Genomic DNA, 21,287 nt, shown 5'->3' with positions numbered 1-21,287 from the left:
GGACATGTTCATCTGAACATTTGGCTACCAGGTAGGTAGGTAGTATCGCAAAGCTGTTCTATCACTCGATAGGGCCCTTGCCAAGCAGCCTGCAGCTTGTCTGTCTTTGTCAGTTTTAGGGCCAGAACCTTCTGCCCTACTTCTAAGGTGTGGTTACGATCATGGCAGTCATACCGCTGCTTCTGCATACCTTGGTTCTCTCGCACTCTGGCGGCGAGGTCCTTCAGCCAGTCCCTGAATTCCAGGATGTACCCTACAATTGAGGGTCCCTCCTCCCCAACTGATCTTTTCCAGTGGGCTCTAAGCAGGTCTAAGGGCCCCCTCACCTGGCCGGCCATACACAAACTCAAATTAGTAGATTCCTGGGGCACCTCCCTGTAAGCAAACAGGAGGTGCAGCAGGTATCTTTCCCAGTCCTTCTGAGAGGCAGAGAATGTCTAATGCAGTGGCTTCAGTGTCCCGTCAAACCTCTCGCACAACCCATTGGTCTAGGGGTGGTATGAAGCGTGTGGCAGGGGTCATATCCCGCAAAGCTTCTATAGCTGCTGGGTGAGCTCAGCAGTAAACTGGGTCACTTTGTCCGAGATAATCTCCCAGGAGAAACCCACTCTGGCAAAGATCCGGAGCAGGGCATCAGCTACTGTCTCTGCCTGTATGTTGGCCAGGGGGATTGCCTCTTGGTAGCATAGTCCACTACTGTTAGTATATATTTCTTTCCCGAGGGACTGGGATGGGGCAATGGGCTGACTATGTCAACAGCTATCCTACTGAAAGGTTAATCGATGATAGGGAGGGGATGCAGGGAGGCTTTGGATTGGTCCCCAATCTTCTCTACTCTCTAACAAATGTCACAGGTATGGCAGTACTGGCTAACGTCCACCGTAGTCCCTGGCCAGAAGAAGGTCTGGGTAAGTCGTGGCGGGTCCTAGTAATCCCTATATGTCCTGCCAGGGGAATGTCGTGCCCTATGCGCAGCAGGTCATACCAATACATTTGTGGTACCACCAACTGTTGCTTGTTCATCTGCCTATTCCCTTCACCCTTGGTAACCCTGTATAAGAGTCCTCTGGCCCACTCAAAGCAGTCCCCTCCTAGCCCACCTGGTTTGGTCAATGCCCGGGCCCTGTAGGGGACTAACGTCGGGTCACTTAGTGTCTCCTGGGCAAAGTCGGAGGGGGAAGCCCAGGGGATAGAGTAATCGGTCGGGATAGTAGTCGGGTAGGGATGGCTTCCCTGGGTCCCATTCTCGAGTGCTTTAGCCTGAAGCCTGGCTTGTTGGCGGGTGGTAACCGGGCAAGCATCCGGAGGACCATCCAGGAGAAGGGTGGAGGAGAGGTGTCCCAGATCATTCCCTAGCAACACCTCCACTGGCAAATGGCCCATGACGCCTACTTCCACAACAGGGGAACTGGCACCCCAATCCAAGTGGACCCGTGCTGTGGGGATCCGGAGCACCTTACCCCCAGCCACAAGAACGGTAACTGATTTCTGGGTCTGGTCTGCACTGGTGACCAAGTGTGGCTGGACAAGGGTAATGGTGGCTCCACTGTCTCGTAATCCTTGGGCCTGCTGGCCATTGATCCATATGGGCTGACGATGGTGCAGATGATTGTCGCCAGCTGCCGCTTGTGCTGGGTCTACCTCGTGCAGAATTCCAAATTCCTCTTCAGGGTCGTGGAGCTCTCTGACTCCAAGCAGTGAGCTGCTGCTCTGGAGACTCCAGCTGTGGCTCTAGTCCAGTTGGGGTGGGGCGGATTCTTGAAACAATTGGACTGTACATGGCTAACTTGATCATCCCCTTAGCACCGTATTCCATTCTTTCGGAATGGACTGGGGCAGGAAGAAAGAAGTGGAACCGATGGGGCAGGAGGTACCAATGGGTCACCGTAGACCGAGGAGGTACAGGAGTGGAGTGGGCTGTTGGATGGGGTTTAGGTCGAACCATGCATCGGGCATCCAAGAACTGGTCTGCCAGGATGGCAGCTTAATCTACTATCTCTGGTTTCCGATCCCTGACCCATTCTCTTACCTCCGGTGGGTAGTGGTCATAAAAATGCTTCAGAAGGATGAGCTGGGAGGCTTGGGCCAGGAAAGTCACTTGGCAACCCGAAAACCAATAGTCCAGGGAGCGGGTGAACTGGTGGGTCCACTCGGTAAAGGATTGCCCCTCTCGCCTCCTCAGGCTCCGGAATTTGAGACGGTAAATCTCAGGGGTGATTCAAGAAGGTAACCCTGTCGACATTAGTGATGCCCTGCAACTCACACTGGGTCTCAAATATATGTAGGTACCGATCAATCTCCTCTTCCCCATCTTTAAAAGCACAGAAAACCTCATGGTGTAACCTTCTTTCGGGGGAGCAGGACTCAGATCAGCCGTTAGGGCTCCCCCCATAGCTTTTTGGACCTTCAACATTTTAAGGGTGTGTAGTGTCGGCAATCATCTGTGTGATGATCTCCTGTGGTGGGGTGGTCCCATAGAGCTACAGCCACCACTGGATCTCCCTTTGGACCTTAGACATATCAGTCCCCCCAGTTGAAGGTTCACTGGCTTGGTCACTGCCCTGATTGCTGGCCCGATCGCCTTCCTTCAGCTCGGCGATGATCGCTGCCTTGGATTTGTTGCTGGCCACTTGTCCACAAACTTCCAGCAAGTCTTTAAGGGTACTTCTTTTAAGCCCAGCATATTGCTGCTCCATCGAAGGGGCCCTGGTGGTGGTTTGGATGTTCCAGGTAGAAAGAAGCATCCCACCACTGCCAACCAGTTGTGACAGACTCCGGCTACCCTGACTGAGTAGCTCCGCCAAAAGGGTCCTTCCTGTACCTGGAAACTGTAGCTGTAGTGCTAGGAAAGTGATTTTAGTAAGAGTCCACAATAATAACCAGACAAAACCAGTATTAATGTGAAAAACGAACAGACTTTATTGGGAAAACCAAACAGCTTATATACACATTCTCATCTTGATAAGAGCCTTATCTGATCCCAAGATTCCTGCACATTCCCGCCCCTCCCGACAGCCTGGCTCCTTTATAAAACAATAGGTACATAGGGATCCCATAGTAGCTAGGTCGCAATCTTGGGGTGATCCCAAGAAAGCGACGGCTATTCCCAGGTACTATGGTAGAGCTCTGGGCCCCAAAGTTGTCTCAATCCAAAAAGCAACATGATCCATCTCTGCGGGCCGAAGCTGATGAAATGTACACCGGGTCAGCCGGTGGTAGTAGTGGTAGAGGAGGGTCTGAAACCCTGAGTTCCGAGGTGAGCTCCCTCCTGGCAATCACCCCAATCCTTGCCCTTCATAGGAAGTACCAATCCCTAAAAGAGCTGAGCTCTGGGGCAAAGGACCTCTGGAGCAACCTAGGTCAAAGTTCAGCGGGGATCGATGAGGCGGGGAGGGGATAGGAAGGGTAGCAATCAGCTCTTTCAAGACAAAGTTCAAGCAGTGTAGCAACAGATAAAAGGTTGGTGAAAACACAGTAATCCAATAATGAGGGGGTGGACATGGTAGCTTGGTATCTGTGACAATATGTTTCTATCTCTATATAAATAAATTATATTTAGCTTGGCCGTGCTATCTATTGGAAGAGATATTTATTACATTAAACATTCTCAGGTAAAAGCATTGTATAGCTTTGTATATTACAATAGACACATTAAATTGTGTAATGGGGTTTAGTGAGGAATGAGGAAGGGATGGCTTGCATATCGTATATAGCATGTTTCATTCTTTATACTCTTCCCATATTTAGTTTTACAGAAGCTACGCGGTGCTGCAGACATACAAAAAGATATCCTGGAAATGAAAGAGGAGAGCGCCCGGATGGCTCAGGAGAAACCTGTATCCTTCGTGGAATTATTTCGTAATAGGCAATATCGGCAGCCTATTGTTATTGCAATTGTCCTGCAGCTATCACAGCAGCTCTCCGGAATCAACGCTGTACGTAATATAACCTTCTGCTGACCACACTCTACCTACTGCACTCACAGAGCAGACAAACTTATTATTACTGCTGACCACACTCTACCTACTGCACTCACAGAGCAGACAAACTTATTATTACTGCTGACCACACTCTATATACTGCACTCACAGAGCAGACAAACTTATTATTTCTGCTGACCACACTCTACTTACTGCACTCACAGAGCAGACAAACTTATTATTTCTGCTGACCACACTCTACCTACTGCACTCACAGAGCAGACAAACTTATTATTTCTGCTGACCACACTCTACCTACTGCACTCACAGAGCAGACAAACTTATTATTTCTGCTGACCACACTCTACCTACTGCACTCACAGAGCAGACAAACTTATTATTTCTGCTGACCTCACTCTACCTACTGCACTCACAGAGCAGTCAAACTTATTATTTCTGCTGACCACACTCTACCTACTGCACTCACAGAGCAGACAAACTTATTATTTCTGCTGACCACACTCTACCTACTGCACTCACAGAGCAGACAAACTTATTATTTCTGCTGACCACACTCTACCTACTGCACTCACAGAGCAGACAAACTTATTATTTCTGCTGACCACACTCTACCTACTGCACTCACAGAGCAGACAAACTTATTATTTCTGCTGACCACACTCTACCTACTGCACTCACAGAGCAGACAAACTTATTATTACTGCTGACCACACTCTACATACTGCACTCACAGAGCAGACAAACTTATTATTTCTGCTGACCACACTCTACCTACTGCACTCACAGAGATAACAAACTTATTATTACTGCTGACCACACTCTACCTACTGCACTCACAGAGCAGACAAACTTATTATTACTGCTGACCACACTCTACCTACTGCACTCACAGAGCAGACAAACTTATTATTTCTGCTGACCACACTCTACCTACTGCACTCACAGAGATAACAAACTTATTATTTCTGCTGACCACACTCTACCTACTGCACTCACAGAGATAACAAACTTATTATTACTGCTGACCACACTCTACCTACTGCACTCACAGAGCAGACAAACTTATTATTTCTGCTGACTACACTCTACCTACTGCACTCACAGAGATAACAAACTTATTATTACTGCTGACCACACTCTACCTACTGCACTCACAGAGATAACAAACTTATTATTACTGCTGACCACACTCTACCTACTGCACTCACAGAGCAGACAAACCTATTATTTCTGCTGACCACACTCTACCTACTGCACTCACAGAGCAGACAAACTTATTATTTCTGCTGACCACACTCTACCTACTGCACTCACAGAGCAGACAAACTTATTATTTCTGCTGACCACACTCTACCTACTGCACTCACAGAGCAGACAAACTTATTATTTCTGCTGACCACACTCTACCTACTGCACTCACAGAGCAGACAAACTTATTATTTCTGCTGACCACACTCTACCTACTGCACTCACAGAGATAACAAACTTATTATTACTGCTGACCACACTCTACCTACTGCACTCACAGAGCAGACAAACTTAATATTACTGCTGACCACACTCTACCTACTGCACTCACAGAGCAGACAAACTTATTATTACTGCTGACCACACTCTACCTACTGCACTCACAGAGCAGACAAACTAATTATTACTGCTGACCACACTCTACCTACTGCACTCACAGAGCAGACAAACTAATTATTACTGCTGACCACACTCTACCTACTGCACTCACAGAGCAGACAAACTTATTATTACTGCTGACCACACTCTATATACTGCACTCACAGAGCAGACAAACTTATTATTTCTGCTGACCACACTCTACTTACTGCACTCACAGAGCAGACAAACTTATTATTACTGCTGACCACACTCTATATACTGCACTCACAGAGCAGACAAACTTATTATTTCTGCTGACCACACTCTACTTACTGCACTCACAGAGCAGACAAACTTATTATTTCTGCTGACCACACTCTACCTACTGCACTCACAGAGCGGACAAACTTATTATTTCTGCTGACCACACTCTACCTACTGCACTCACAGAGCAGACAAACTTATTATTTCTGCTGACCACACTCTACCTACTGCACTCACAGAGCAGACAAACTTATTATTACTGCTGACCACACTCTACCTACTGCACTCACAGAGCAGACAAACTTATTATTTCTGCTGACCACACTCTACTTACTGCACTCACAGAGCAGACAAACTTATTATTACTGCTGACCACGCTCTACCTACTGCACTCACAGAGCAGACAAACTTATTATTTCTGCTGACCACACTCTACCTACTGCACTCACAGGGCAGACAAACTTATTATTTCTGCTGACCACACTCTACCTACTGCACTCACAGAGCAGACAAACTTATTATTACTGCTGACCACGCTCTACCTACTGCACTCACAGAGCAGACAAACTTATTATTTCTGCTGACCACACTCTACCTACTGCACTCACAGAGATAACAAACTTATTATTTCTGCTGACCACACTCTACCTACTGCACTCACAGAGATAACAAACTTATTATTACTGCTGACCACACTCTACCTACTGCCTCACAGAGATAACCACAACTTATTATTTCTGCTGACTCACACTCTACCTACTGCACTCACAGAGCAGAAACAAACTTATTATTCTGCTGACCACGACTCTACCTACTGCACTCGACAGAGCAGACACAAACTTATTAATCTCTGCTGACCACACTTCTACCTACTGCACTCACAGAGCAGACAAACTTATTATTTCGGCTGACCTACACTCTACTCTACTGCACTCACAGAGATAGACAAACTTATTATTACTGCAGACCACACTCTAGCCTACGGCACTCACAGAGAAAACAAACTTATTATTTCTGCTGACCAACACTCTACCTACTGCACTCACAGAGACAGACAAACTTATTATTTCTGCTGACCACGACTCTACCTACTGCACTCACAGAGCATAACAAACTTATTATTACTGCTGACGCACACTCTACCTACTGCACTCACAGAGCAGACAAACTTATTATTACTGCTGACCACACTCTACCTACTGCACTCACAGAGCAGACAAACTTATTATTTCTGCTGACCACACTCTACCTACTGCACTCACAGAGCAGACAAACTTATTATTACTGCTGATCACAGTCTACCTACTGCACTCACAGAGCAGACAAACTTATTATTTCTGCTGACCACACTCTACCTACTGCACTCACAGAGCAGACAAACGTATTATTTCTGCTGACCACACTCTACCTACTGCACTCACAGAGCAGACAAACTTATTATTTCTGCTGACCACACTCTACCTACTGCACTCACAGAGCAGACAAACGTATTATTTCTGCTGACCACACTCTACCTACTGCACTCACAGAGCAGACAAACTTATTATTTCTGCTGACCACACTCTACCTACTGCACTCACAGAGCAGACAAACTTATTATTACTGCTGACCACACTCTACCTACTGCACTCACAGAGCAGACAAACTTATTATTTCTGCTGACCACACTCTACCTACTGCACTCACAGAGCAGACAAACTTATTATTACTGCTGACCACACTCTACCTACTGCACTCACAGAGATAACAAACTTATTATTTCTGCTGACCACACTCTACCTACTGCACTCACAGAGATAACAAACTTATTATTTCTGCTGACCACACTCTACCTACTGCACTCACAGAGATAACAAACTTATTATTTCTGCTGACCACACTCTACCTACTGCACTCACAGAGATAACAAACTTATTATTACTGCTGACCACACTCTACCTACTGCACTCACAGAGCAGACAAACTTATTATTTCTGCTGACCACACTCTACCTACTGCACTCACAGAGCAGACAAACTTATTATTACTGCTGACCACACTCTACCTACTGCACTCACAGAGATAACAAACTTATTATTTCTGCTGACCACACTCTACCTACTGCACTCACAGAGATAACAAACTTATTATTTCTGCTGACCACACTCTACCTACTGCACTCACAGAGCAGACAAACTTATTAGTTCTGCTGACCACACTCTACCTACTGCACTCACAGAGCAGACAAACTTATTATTACTGCTGACCACACTCTACCTACTGCACTCACAGAGCAGACAAACTTATTATTTCTGCTGACCACACTCTACCTACTGCACTCACAGAGCAGACAAACTTATTATTTCTGCTGACCACACTCTACCTACTGCACTCACAGAGCAGACAAACTTATTATTTCTGCTGACCACACTCTACCTACTGCACTCACAGAGCAGACAAACTTATTATTTCTGCTGACCACACTCTACCTACTGCACTCACAGAGCAAACAAACTTATTATTTCTGCTGACCTACACTCTACCTACTGCACTCACAGAGCAGACAAACTTATTATTACTGCTGACCACACTCTATCCTACTGCACTCACAGAGATAACAAACTTATTATTTCTGCTGACCACACTCTACCTACTGCACTCACAGAGCAGACAAACTTATTATTTCTGCTGACCACACTCTACCTACTGCACTCACAGAGCAGACAAACTTATTATTTCTGCTGACCACACTCTACCTACTGCACTCACAGAGCAGACAAACTTATTATTTCTGCTGACCACACTCTACCTACTGCACTCACAGAGATAACAAACTTATTATTACTGCTGACCACACTCTACCTACTGCACTCACAGAGCAGACAAACTTATTATTTCTGCTGACCACACTCTACCTACTGCACTCACAGAGCAGACAAACTTATTATTTCTGCTGACCACACTCTACCTACTGCACTCACAGAGCAGACAAACTTATTATTTCTGCTGACCACACTCTACCTACTGCACTCACAGAGCAGACAAACTTATTATTTCTGCTGACCACACTCTACCTGCTGCACTCACAGAGCAAACTTATTATTACTACTGACCACACTCTACCTGCTGCACTCACAGAGCAGACAAACTTAATATTACTGCTGACCACACTCTACCTACTGCACTCACAGAGATAACAAACTTATTATTTCTGCCGACCACACTCTACATACTGCACTCACAGAGATAACAAACTTATTATTTCTGCTGACCACACTCTACCTACTGCACTCACAGAGCAGACAAACTTATTATTTCTGCTGACCACACTCTACCTACTGCACTCACAGAGATAACAAACTTATTATTTCTGCTGACCACACTCTACCTACTGCACTCACAGAGATAACAAACTTATTATTACTGCTGACCACACTCTACCTACTGCACTCACAGAGATAACAAACTTATTATTTCTGCTGACCACACTCTACCTACTGCACTCACAGAGCAGACAAACTTATTATTTCTGCTGACCACACTCTACCTACTGCACTCACAGAGCAGACAAACTTATTATTACTGCTGACCACACTCTACCTACTGCACTCACAGAGCAGACAAACTTATTATTTCTGCTGACCACACTCTACCTACTGCACTCACAGAGCAGACAAACTTATTATTACTGCTGACCACACTCTACCTACTGCACTCACAGAACAGACAAACTTATTATTTCTGCTGACCACACTCTACCTACTGCACTCACAGAGCAGACAAACTTATTATTTCTGCTGACCACACTCTACCTACTGCACTCACAGAGCAGACAAACTTATTATTACTGCTGACCTACACTCTACCTACTGCACTCACAGAGCAGACAAACGTATTATTACTGCTGACCACACTCTACCTACTGCACTCACAGAGCAGACAAACTTATTATTTCTGCTGACCACACTCTACCTACTGCACTCACAGAGCAGACAAACTTATTATTACTGCTGACCACACTCTACCTACTGCACTCATAGAGCAGACAAACTTATTATTTCTGCTGACCACACTCTACCTACTGCACTCACAGAGATAACAAACTTATTATTACTGCTGACCACACTCTACCTACTGCACTCACAGAGCAGACAAACTTATTATTTCTGCTGACCACACTCTACCTACTGCACTCACAGAGCAGACAAACTTATTATTTCTGCTGACCACACTCTACCTACTGCACTCACAGAGCAGACAAACTTATTATTTCTGCTGACCACACTCTACCTACTGCACTCACAGAGCAGACAAACTTATTATTACTGCTGACCACACTCTAACTACTGCACTCACAGAGCAAACTTATTATTTCTGCTGACCACACTCTACCTACTGCACTCACAGAGCAGACAAACTTATTATTTCTGCTGACCACACTCTACCTACTGCACTCACAGAGCAGACAAACTTATTATTTCTGCTGACCACACTCTACCTACTGCACTCACAGAGCAGACAAACTTATTATTTCTGCTGACCACACTCTACCTGCTGCACTCACAGAGCAAACTTATTATTACTACTGACCACACTCTACCTGCTGCACTCACAGAGCAGACAAACTTATTATTACTGCTGACCACACTCTACCTACTGCACTCACAGAGCAGACAAACTTATTATTTCTGCTGACCACACTCTACCTACTGCACTCACAGAGCAAACAAACTTATTATTTCTGCTGACTACACTCTACCTACTGCACTCACAGAGCAGACAAACTTATTATTTCTGCTGACCACACTCTACCTACTGCACTCACAGAGATAACAAACTTATTATTTCTGCTGACCACACTCTACCTACTGCACTCACAGAGCAGACAAACTTATTATTTCTGCTGACCACACTCTACCTACTGCACTCACAGAGATAACAAACTTATTATTACTGCTGACCACACTCTACCTACTGCACTCACAGAGCAGACAAACTTATTATTTCTGCTGACCACACTCTACCTACTGCACTCACAGAGCAGACAAACTTATTATTTCTGCTGACCACACTCTACCTACTGCACTCACAGAGCAGACAAACTTATTATTTCTGCTGACCACACTCTACCTACTGCACTCACAGAGCAGACAAACTTATTATTACTGCTGACCACACTCTACCTGCTGCACTCACAGAGCAAAACTTATTATTACTACTGACCACACTCTACCTACTGCACTCACAGAGCAGACAAACTTAATATTACTGCTGACCACACTCTACCTACTGCACTCACAGAGATAACAAACTTATTATTTCTGCCGACCACACTCTACATACTGCACTCACAGAGATAACAAACTTATTATTTCTGCTGACCACACTCTACCTACTGCACTCACAGAGCAGACAAACTTATTATTTCTGCTGACCACACTCTACCTACTGCACTCACAGAGATAACAAACTTATTATTTCTGCTGACCACACTCTACCTACTGCACTCACAGAGATAACAAACTTATTATTTCTGCCGACCACACTCTACCTACTGCACTCACAGAGCAGACAAACTTATTATTACTGCTGACCACACTCTACCTACTGCACTCACAGAGATAACAAACTTATTATTTCTGCCGACCACACTCTACCTACTGCACTCACAGAGCAGACAAACTTATTATTTCTGCTGACCACACTCTACATACTGCACTCATAGAGCAGACAAACTTATTATTTCTGCTGACCACACTCTACCTACTGCACTCACAGAGATAACAAACTTATTATTTCTGCTGACCACACTCTACCTACTGCACTCACAGAGCAGACAAACTTATTATTACTGCTGACCACACTCTACCTACTGCACTCACAGAGATAACAAACTTATTATTTCTGCCGACCACACTCTACCTACTGCACTCACAGAGCAGACAAACTTATTATTTCTGCTGACCACACTCTACATACTGCACTCATAGAGCAGACAAACTTATTATTTCTGCTGACCACACTCTACCTACTGCACTCACAGAGCAGACAAACTTATTATTTCTGCTGACCACACTCTACCTACTGCACTCACAGAGCAGACAAACTTATTATTACTGCTGACCACAATCTACCTACTGCACTCACAGAGCAGACAAACTTATTATTTCTGCTGACCACACTCTACCTACTGCACTCACAGAGCAGACAAACTTATTATTACTGCTGACCACACTCTACCTACTGCACTCACAGAACAGACAAACTTATTATTTCTGCTGACCACACTCTACCTACTGCACTCACAGAGCAGACAAACTTATTATTTCTGCTGACCACACTCTACCTACTGCACTCACAGAGCAGACAAACTTATTATTACTGCTGACCACACTCTACCTACTGCACTCATAGAGCAGACAAACTTATTATTTCTGCTGACCACACTCTACCTACTGCACTCACAGAGATAACAAACTTATTATTACTGCTGACCACACTCTACCTACTGCACTCACAGAGCAGACAAACTTATTATTTCTGCTGACCACACTCTACCTACTGCACTCACAGAGCAGACAAACTTATTATTTCTGCTGACCACACTCTACCTACTGCACTCACAGAGCAGACAAACTTATTATTTCTGCTGACCACACTCTACCTACTGCACTCACAGAGCAAACTTATTATTACTGCTGACCACACTCTACCTACTGCACTCACAGAGCAGACAAACTTATTATTTCTGCTGACCACACTCTACCTACTGCACTCACAGAGCAGACAAACTTAATATTACTGCTGACCACACTCTACCTACTGCACTCACAGAGCAGACAAACTTATTATTTCTGCTGACTACACTTATCTACTGCACTCACAGAGCACACAAACTTATTATTACTGCTGACCACACTCTACCTACTGCACTCACAGAGCAGACAAACGTATTATTACTGCTGACCACACTCTACATACTGCACTCACAGAGCAGACAAACTTATTATTACTGCTGACCACACTCTACCTACTGCACTCACAGAGCAGACAAACTTATTATTACTGCTGACCACACTCTACCTACTGCACTCACAGAGCAGACAAACTTATTATTTCTGCTGACCACACTCTACCTACTGCACTCACAGAGCAGACAAACTTATTATTTCTGCTGACCACACTCTACCTACTGCACTCACAGAGCAGACAAACTTATTATTACTGCTGACCACACTCTACCTACTGCACTCACAGAGCAGACAAACTTATTATTTCTGCTGACCACAATCTACCTACTGCACTCACAGAGCAGACAAACGTATTATTTCTGCTGACCACACTCTACCTACTGCACTCACAGAGCAGACAAACTAATTATTACTGCTGACCACACTCTACCTACTGCACTCACAGAGCAGACAAACTTATTATTTCTGCTGACCACACTCTACCTACTGCACTCACAGAGCAGACAAACTTATTATTTCTGCTGACCACACTCTACCTACTGCAGTCACAGAGCAGACAAACTTTTTATTTCTGCTGACCACACTCTACCTACTGCACTCACAGAGCAGACAAACTTATTATTTCTGCTGACCACACTCTACCTACTGCACTCACAGAGCAGACAAACTTATTATTACTGCTGACCACACTCTAACTACTGCACTCACAGAGCAAACTTATTATTTCTGCTGACCACACTCTACCTACTGCACTCACAGAGCAGACAAACTTATTATTTCTGCTGACCACACTCTACCTACTGCACTCACAGAGCAGACAAACTTATTATTTCTGCTGACCTAACTCTACCTACTGCACTCACAGAGCAGACAAACTTATTATTTCTGCTGACCACACTCTACCTACTGCACTCACAGAGCAGATAAACTTATTATTTCTGCTGACCACACTCTACCTACTGCACTCACAGAGCAGACAAACTTATTATTTCTGCTGACCACACTCTACCTACTGCACTCACAGAGCAGACAAACTTATTATTTCTGCTGACCTCACTCTACCTACTGCACTCACAGAGCAGACAAACTTATTATTTCTGCTGACCACACTCTACCTACTGCACTCACAGAGATAACAAACTTATTATTACTGCTGACCACACTCTACCTACTGCACTCACAGAGATAACAAACTTATTATTACTGCTGACCACACTCTACCTACTGCACTCACAGAGCAGACAAACTTATTATTACTGCTGACCACACTCTACCTACTGCACTCACAGAGCAGACAAACTTATTATTTCTGCTGACCACACTCTACCTACTGCACTCACAGAGCAGACAAACTTATTATTTCTGCTGACCACACTCTACCTACTGCACTCACAGAGCAGACAAACTTATTATTTCTGCTGACCACACTCTACCTACTGCACTCACAGAGCAGACAAACTTATTATTACTGCTGACCACACTCTACCTACTGCACTCACAGAGCAGACAAACTTATTATTTCTGCTGACCACACTCTACCTACTGCACTCACAGAGCAGACAAACTTATTATTTCTGCTGACCACACTCTACCTACTGCACTCACAGAGCAGACAAACTTATTATTTCTGCAGACCACACTCTACCTACTGCACTCACAGAGCAGACAAACTTATTATTTCTGCTGACCACACTCTACCTACTGCAACCCACAGAGCAGACAAACTTTTTATTTCTGCTGACCACACTCTACCTACTGCACTCACAGAGCAGACAAACTTATTATTTCTGCTGACCACACTCTACCTACTGCACTCACAGAGCAGACAAACTTATTATTACTGCTGACCACACTCTACCTACTGCACTCACAGAGCAGACAAACTTATTATTACTGCTGACCACACTCTAACTACTGCACTCACAGAGCAAACTTATTATTTCTGCTGACCACACTCTACCTACTGCACTCACAGAGCAGACAAACTTATTATTTCTGCTGACCACACTCTACCTACTGCACTCACAGAGCAGACAAACTTATTATTTCTGCTGACTACACTCTACCTACTGCACTCACAGAGCAGACAAACTTATTATTTCTGCTGACCACACTCTACCTACTGCACTCACAGAGCAGACAAACTTATTATTTCTGCTGACCACACTCTACCTACTGCACTCACAGAGCAGACAAACTTATTATTTCTGCTGACCACACTCTACCTACTGCACTCACAGAGCAGACAAACTTATTATTTCTGCTGACCACACTCTACCTACTGCACTCACAGAGCAGACAAACTTATTATTTCTGCTGACCTCACTCTACCTACTGCACTCACAGAGCAGACAAACTTATTATTACTGCTGACCACACTCTACCTACTGCACTCACAGAGCAGACAAACTTATTATTACTGCTGACCACACTCTACCTACTGCACTCACAGAGCAGACAAACTTATTATTTCTGCTGACCACACTCTACCTACTGCACTCACAGAGCAGATAAACTTATTATTTCTGCTGACCTACACTCTACCTACTGCACTCACAGAGCAGACAAACTTATTATTTCTGCTGACCACACTCTACCTACTGCACTCACAGAGCAGACAAACTTATTATTTCTGCTGACCACACTCTACCTACTGCACTCACAGAGCAGACAAACTTATTATTTCTGCTGACCACACTCTACCTACTGCACTCACAGAGCAGACAAACGTATTATTTCTGCTGACCACACTCTACCTACTGCACTCACAGAGCAGATAAACTTATTATTACTGCTGACCACACTCTACCTACTGCACTCACAGAGCAGACAAACTTATTATTTCTGCTGACCACACTCTACCTACTGCACTCACAGAGCAGACAAACTTATTATTTCTGCCGACCACACTCTACCTACTGCACTCACAGAGATAACAAACTTATTATTTCTGCTGACCACACTCTACCTACTGCACTCACAGAGCAGACAAACTTATTATTACTGCTGACCACACTCTACCTACTGCACTCACAGAGCAGACAAACTTATTATTACTGCTGACCACACTCTACCTACTGCACTCACAGAGCACACAAACTTATTATTTCTGCTGACCACACTCTACCTACTGCACTCACAGAGCAGACAAACGTATTATTTCTGCTGACCACACTCTACCTACTGCACTCACAGAGCAGATAAACTTATTATTACTGCTGACCACACTCTACCTACTGCACTCACAGAGCAGACAAACTTATTATTACTGCTGACCACACTCTACCTACTGCACTCACAGAGCAGACAAACTTATTATTTCTGCTGACCACACTCTACATACTGCACTCATAGAGCAGACAAACTTATTATTTCTGCTGACCACACTCTACCTACTGCACTCACAGAGCAGACAAACTTATTATTTCTGCTGACCACACTCTACATACTGCACTCATAGAGCAGACAAACTTATTATTACTGCTGACCACACTCTACCTGCTGCACTCACAGAGCAAACTTATTATTACTACTGACCACACTCTACCTGCTGCACTCACAGAGCAGACAAACTTATTATTACTGCTGACCACACTCTACCTACTGCACTCACAGAGCAAACAAACTTATTATTTCTGCTGACTACACTCTACCTACTGCACTCACAGAGCAGACAAACTTATTATTTCTGCTGACCTCACTCTACCTACTGCACTCACAGAGCAGACAAACTTATTATTTCTGCTGACCACACTCTACCTACTGCACTCACAGAGATAACAAACTTATTATTACTGCTGACCACACTCTACCTACTGCACTCACAGAGCAGACAAACTTATTATTTCTGCTGACCACACTCTACCTACTGCACTCACAGAGCAGACAAACTTATTATTTCTGCTGACCACACTCTACCTGCTGCACTCACAGAGCAAACTTATTATTACTACTGACCACACTCTACCTGCTGCACTCACAGAGCAGACAAACTTAATATTACTGCTGACCACACTCTACCTACTGCACTCACAGAGATAACAAACTTATTATTTCTGCCGACCACACTCTACATACTGCACTCACAGAGATAACAAACTTATTATTTCTGCTGACCACACTCTACCTACTGCACTCACAGAGCAGACAAACTTATTATTTCTGCTGACCACACTCTACCTACTGCACTCACAGAGATAACAAACTTATTATTTCTGCTGACCACACTCTACCTACTGCACTCACAGAGATAACAAACTTATTATTACTGCTGACCACACTCTACCTACTGCACTCACAGAGCAGACAAACTTATTATTACTGCTGACCACACTTATCTACTGCACTCACAGAGCAGACAAACTTATTATTTCTGCTGACCACACTCTACCTACTGCACTCACAGAGCAGACAAACGTATTATTACTGCTGACCACACTCTACCTACTGCACTCACAGAGCAGACAAACTTATTATTACTGCTGACCACACTCTACCTACTGCACTCACAGAGCAGACAAACGTATTATTTCTGCTGACCACACTCTACCTACTGCACTCACAGAGCAGACAAACTTATTATTTCTGCTGACCACACTCTACCTACTGCACTCACAGAGCAGACAAACTTATTATTTCTGCTGACCTACACTCTACCTACTGCACTCACAGAGCAGACAAACTTATTATTACTGCTGACCACACTCTACCTACTGCACTCACAGAGCAGACAAACTTATTATTACTGCTGACCACACTCTACCTACTGCACTCACAGAGCACACAAACTTATTATTTCTGCTGACCACACTCTACCTACTGCACTCACAGAGCAGACAAACTTATTATTACTGCTGACTACACTCTACCTACTGCACTCACAGAGCAGACAAACTTATTATTTCTGCTGACCACACTCTACCTACTGCACTCACAGAGCAGACAAACTTATTATTACTGCTGACCACACTCTACCTACTGCACTCACAGAGATAACAAACTTATTATTACTGCTGACCACACTCTACCTACTGCACTCACAGAGCAGACAAACTTATTATTTCTGCTGACCTCACTCTACCTACTGCACTCACAGAGCAGACAAACTTATTATTTCTGCTGACCACACTCTACCTACTGCACTCACAGAGCAAACTTATTATTTCTGCTGACCACACTCTACCTACTGCACTCACAGAGCAGACAAACTTATTATTTCTGCTGACCACACTCTACCTACTGCACTCACAGAGCAGACAAACTTATTTCTGCTGACCACACTCTACCTACTGCACTCACAGAGCAGACAAACTTATTATTTCTGCTGACCACACTCTACCTACTGCACTCACAGAGCAGACAAACTTATTATTTCTGCTGACCACACTCTACCTACTGCACTCACAGAGATAACAAACTTATTATTTCTGCTGACCACACTCTACCTACTGCACTCACAGAGCAGACAAACTTATTATTTCTGCTGACCACACTCTACCTACTGCACTCACAGAGCAGACAAACTTATTATTTCTGCTGACCACACTCTACCTACTGCACTCACAGAGCAGACAAACTTATTATTACTGCTGACCACACTCTACCTACTGCACTCACAGAGATAACAAACTTATTATTACTGCTGACCACACTCTACCTACTGCACTCACAGAGCAGACAAACTTATTATTTCTGCTGACCACACTCTACCTACTGCACTCACAGAGCAGACAAACTTATTATTACTGCTGACCACACTCTACCTACTGCACTCACAGAGCAGACAAACTTATTATTTCTGCTGACCACACTCTACCTACTGCACTCACAGAGCAGACAAACTTATTATTTCTGCTGACCTACACTCTACCTACTGCACTCACAGAGCAGACAAACTTAATATTACTGCTGACCACACTCTACCTACTGCACTCACAGAGCAGACAAACTTATTATTTCTGCTGACCACACTCTACCTACTGCACTCACAGAGCAGACAAACTTATTATTTCTGCTGACCACACTCTACCTACTGCACTCACAGAGCAGACAAACTTATTATTACTGCTGACCACACTCTACCTACTGCACTCACAGAGCAGACAAACTTATTATTTCTGCTGACCACACTCTACCTACTGCACTCACAGAGCAGACAAACTTATTATTTCTGCGACCACACTCTACCTACTGCACTCACAGAGATCACAAACTTATTATTTCTGCTGACCACACTCTACCTACTGCACTCACAGAGCAGACAAACTTATTATTACTGCTGACCACACTCTACCTACTGCACTCACAGAGCAGACAAACTTATTATTACTGCTGACCACACTCTACCTACTGCACTCACAGAGCACACAAACTTATTATTTCTGCTGACCACACTCTACCTACTGCACTCACAGAGCAGACAAACGTATTATTTCTGCTGACCACACTCTACCTACTGCACTCACAGAGCAGATAAACTTATTATTACTGCTGACCACACTCTACCTACTGCACTCACAGAGCAGACAAACTTATTATTACTGCTGACCACACTCTACCTACTGCACTCACAGAGCAGACAAACTTATTATTTCTGCTGACCACACTCTACATACTGCACTCATAGAGCAGACAAACTTATTATTTCTGCTGACCACACTCTACCTACTGCACTCACAGAGCAGACAAACTTATTATTTCTGCTGACCACACTCTACATACTGCACTCATAGAGCAGACAAACTTATTATTACTGCTGACCACACTCTACCTGCTGCACTCACAGAGCAAACTTATTATTACTACTGACCACACTCTACCTGCTGCACTCACAGAGCAGACAAACTTATTATTACTGCTGACCACACTCTACCTACTGCACTCACAGAGCAAACAAACTTATTATTTCTGCTGACTACACTCTACCTACTGCACTCACAGAGCAGACAAACTTATTATTTCTGCTGACCTCACTCTACCTACTGCACTCACAGAGCAGACAAACTTATTATTTCTGCTGACCACACTCTACCTACTGCACTCACAGAGATAACAAACTTATTATTACTGCTGACCACACTCTACCTACTGCACTCACAGAGCAGACAAACTTATTATTTCTGCTGACCACACTCTACCTACTGCACTCACAGAGCAGACAAACTTATTATTTCTGCTGACCACACTCTACCTACTGCACTCACAGAGCAGACAAACTTATTATTTCTGCTGACCACACTCTACCTACTGCACTCACAGAGCAGACAAACTTATTATTTCTGCTGACCACACTCTACCTGCTGCACTCACAGAGCAAACTTATTATTACTACTGACCACACTCTACCTGCTGCACTCACAGAGCAGACAAACTTAATATTACTGCTGACCACACTCTACCTACTGCACTCACAGAGATAACAAACTTATTATTTCTGCCGACCACACTCTACATACTGCACTCACAGAGATAACAAACTTATTATTTCTGCTGACCACACTCTACCTACTGCACTCACAGAGCAGACAAACTTATTATTTCTGCTGACCACACTCTACCTACTGCACTCACAGAGATAACAAACTTATTATTTCTGCTGACCACACTCTACCTACTGCACTCACAGAGCAGACAAACTTATTATTACTGCTGACCACACTCTACCTACTGCACTCACAGAGCAGACAAACTTATTATTACTGCTGACCACACTTATCTACTGCACTCACAGAGCAGACAAACTTATTATTTCTGCTGACCACACTCTACCTACTGCACTCACAGAGCAGACAAACGTATTATTACTGCTGACCACACTCTACCTACTGCACTCACAGAGCAGACAAACTTATTATTACTGCTGACCACACTCTACCTACTGCACTCACAGAGCAGACAAACGTATTATTTCTGCTGACCACACTCTACCTACTGCACTCACAGAGCAGACAAACTTATTATTTCTGCTGACCACACTCTACCTACTGCACTCACAGAGCAGACAAACTTATTATTTCTGCTGACTACACTCTACCTACTGCACTCACAGAGCAGACAAACTTATTATTACTGCTGACCACACTCTACCTACTGCACTCACAGAGCAGACAAACTTATTATTACTGCTGACCACACTCTACCTACTGCACTCACAGAGCACACAAACTTATTATTTCTGCTGACCACACTCTACCTACTGCACTCACAGAGCAGACAAACTTATTATTACTGCTGACTACACTCTACCTACTGCACTCACAGAGCAGACAAACTTATTATTTCTGCTGACCACACTCTACCTACTGCACTCACAGAGCAGACAAACTTATTATTACTGCTGACCACACTCTACCTACTGCACTCACAGAGATAACAAACTTATTATTACTGCTGACCACACTCTACCTACTGCACTCACAGAGCAGACAAACTTATTATTTCTGCTGACCTCACTCTACCTACTGCACTCACAGAGCAGACAAACTTATTATTTCTGCTGACCACACTCTACATACTGCACTCACAG

General features: G+C 44.1%; 1 protein-coding gene across 1 annotated transcript in view; it reads left to right on the top strand.

Annotated features, from left to right (window-relative positions):
* The window catches only part of LOC128640320 (solute carrier family 2, facilitated glucose transporter member 3), a 174,836-nt gene that overhangs the window by 128,010 nt on the left and 25,539 nt on the right, over positions 1-21,287 (top strand). Inside the window, exon 6 of the mRNA XM_053692811.1 lies at positions 3,748-3,935. Within this exon, the coding sequence (XP_053548786.1) occupies positions 3,748-3,935 (188 nt within the window). The remainder of the gene's footprint in view (positions 1-3,747; positions 3,936-21,287) is intronic.

This window comes from Bombina bombina, chromosome 9 (genome assembly GCF_027579735.1).
Source record: "Bombina bombina isolate aBomBom1 chromosome 9, aBomBom1.pri, whole genome shotgun sequence".
Taxonomy (NCBI): Eukaryota; Metazoa; Chordata; class Amphibia; order Anura; family Bombinatoridae; genus Bombina; species Bombina bombina.
This window is presented reverse-complemented; position numbering and strand designations above follow the sequence as displayed.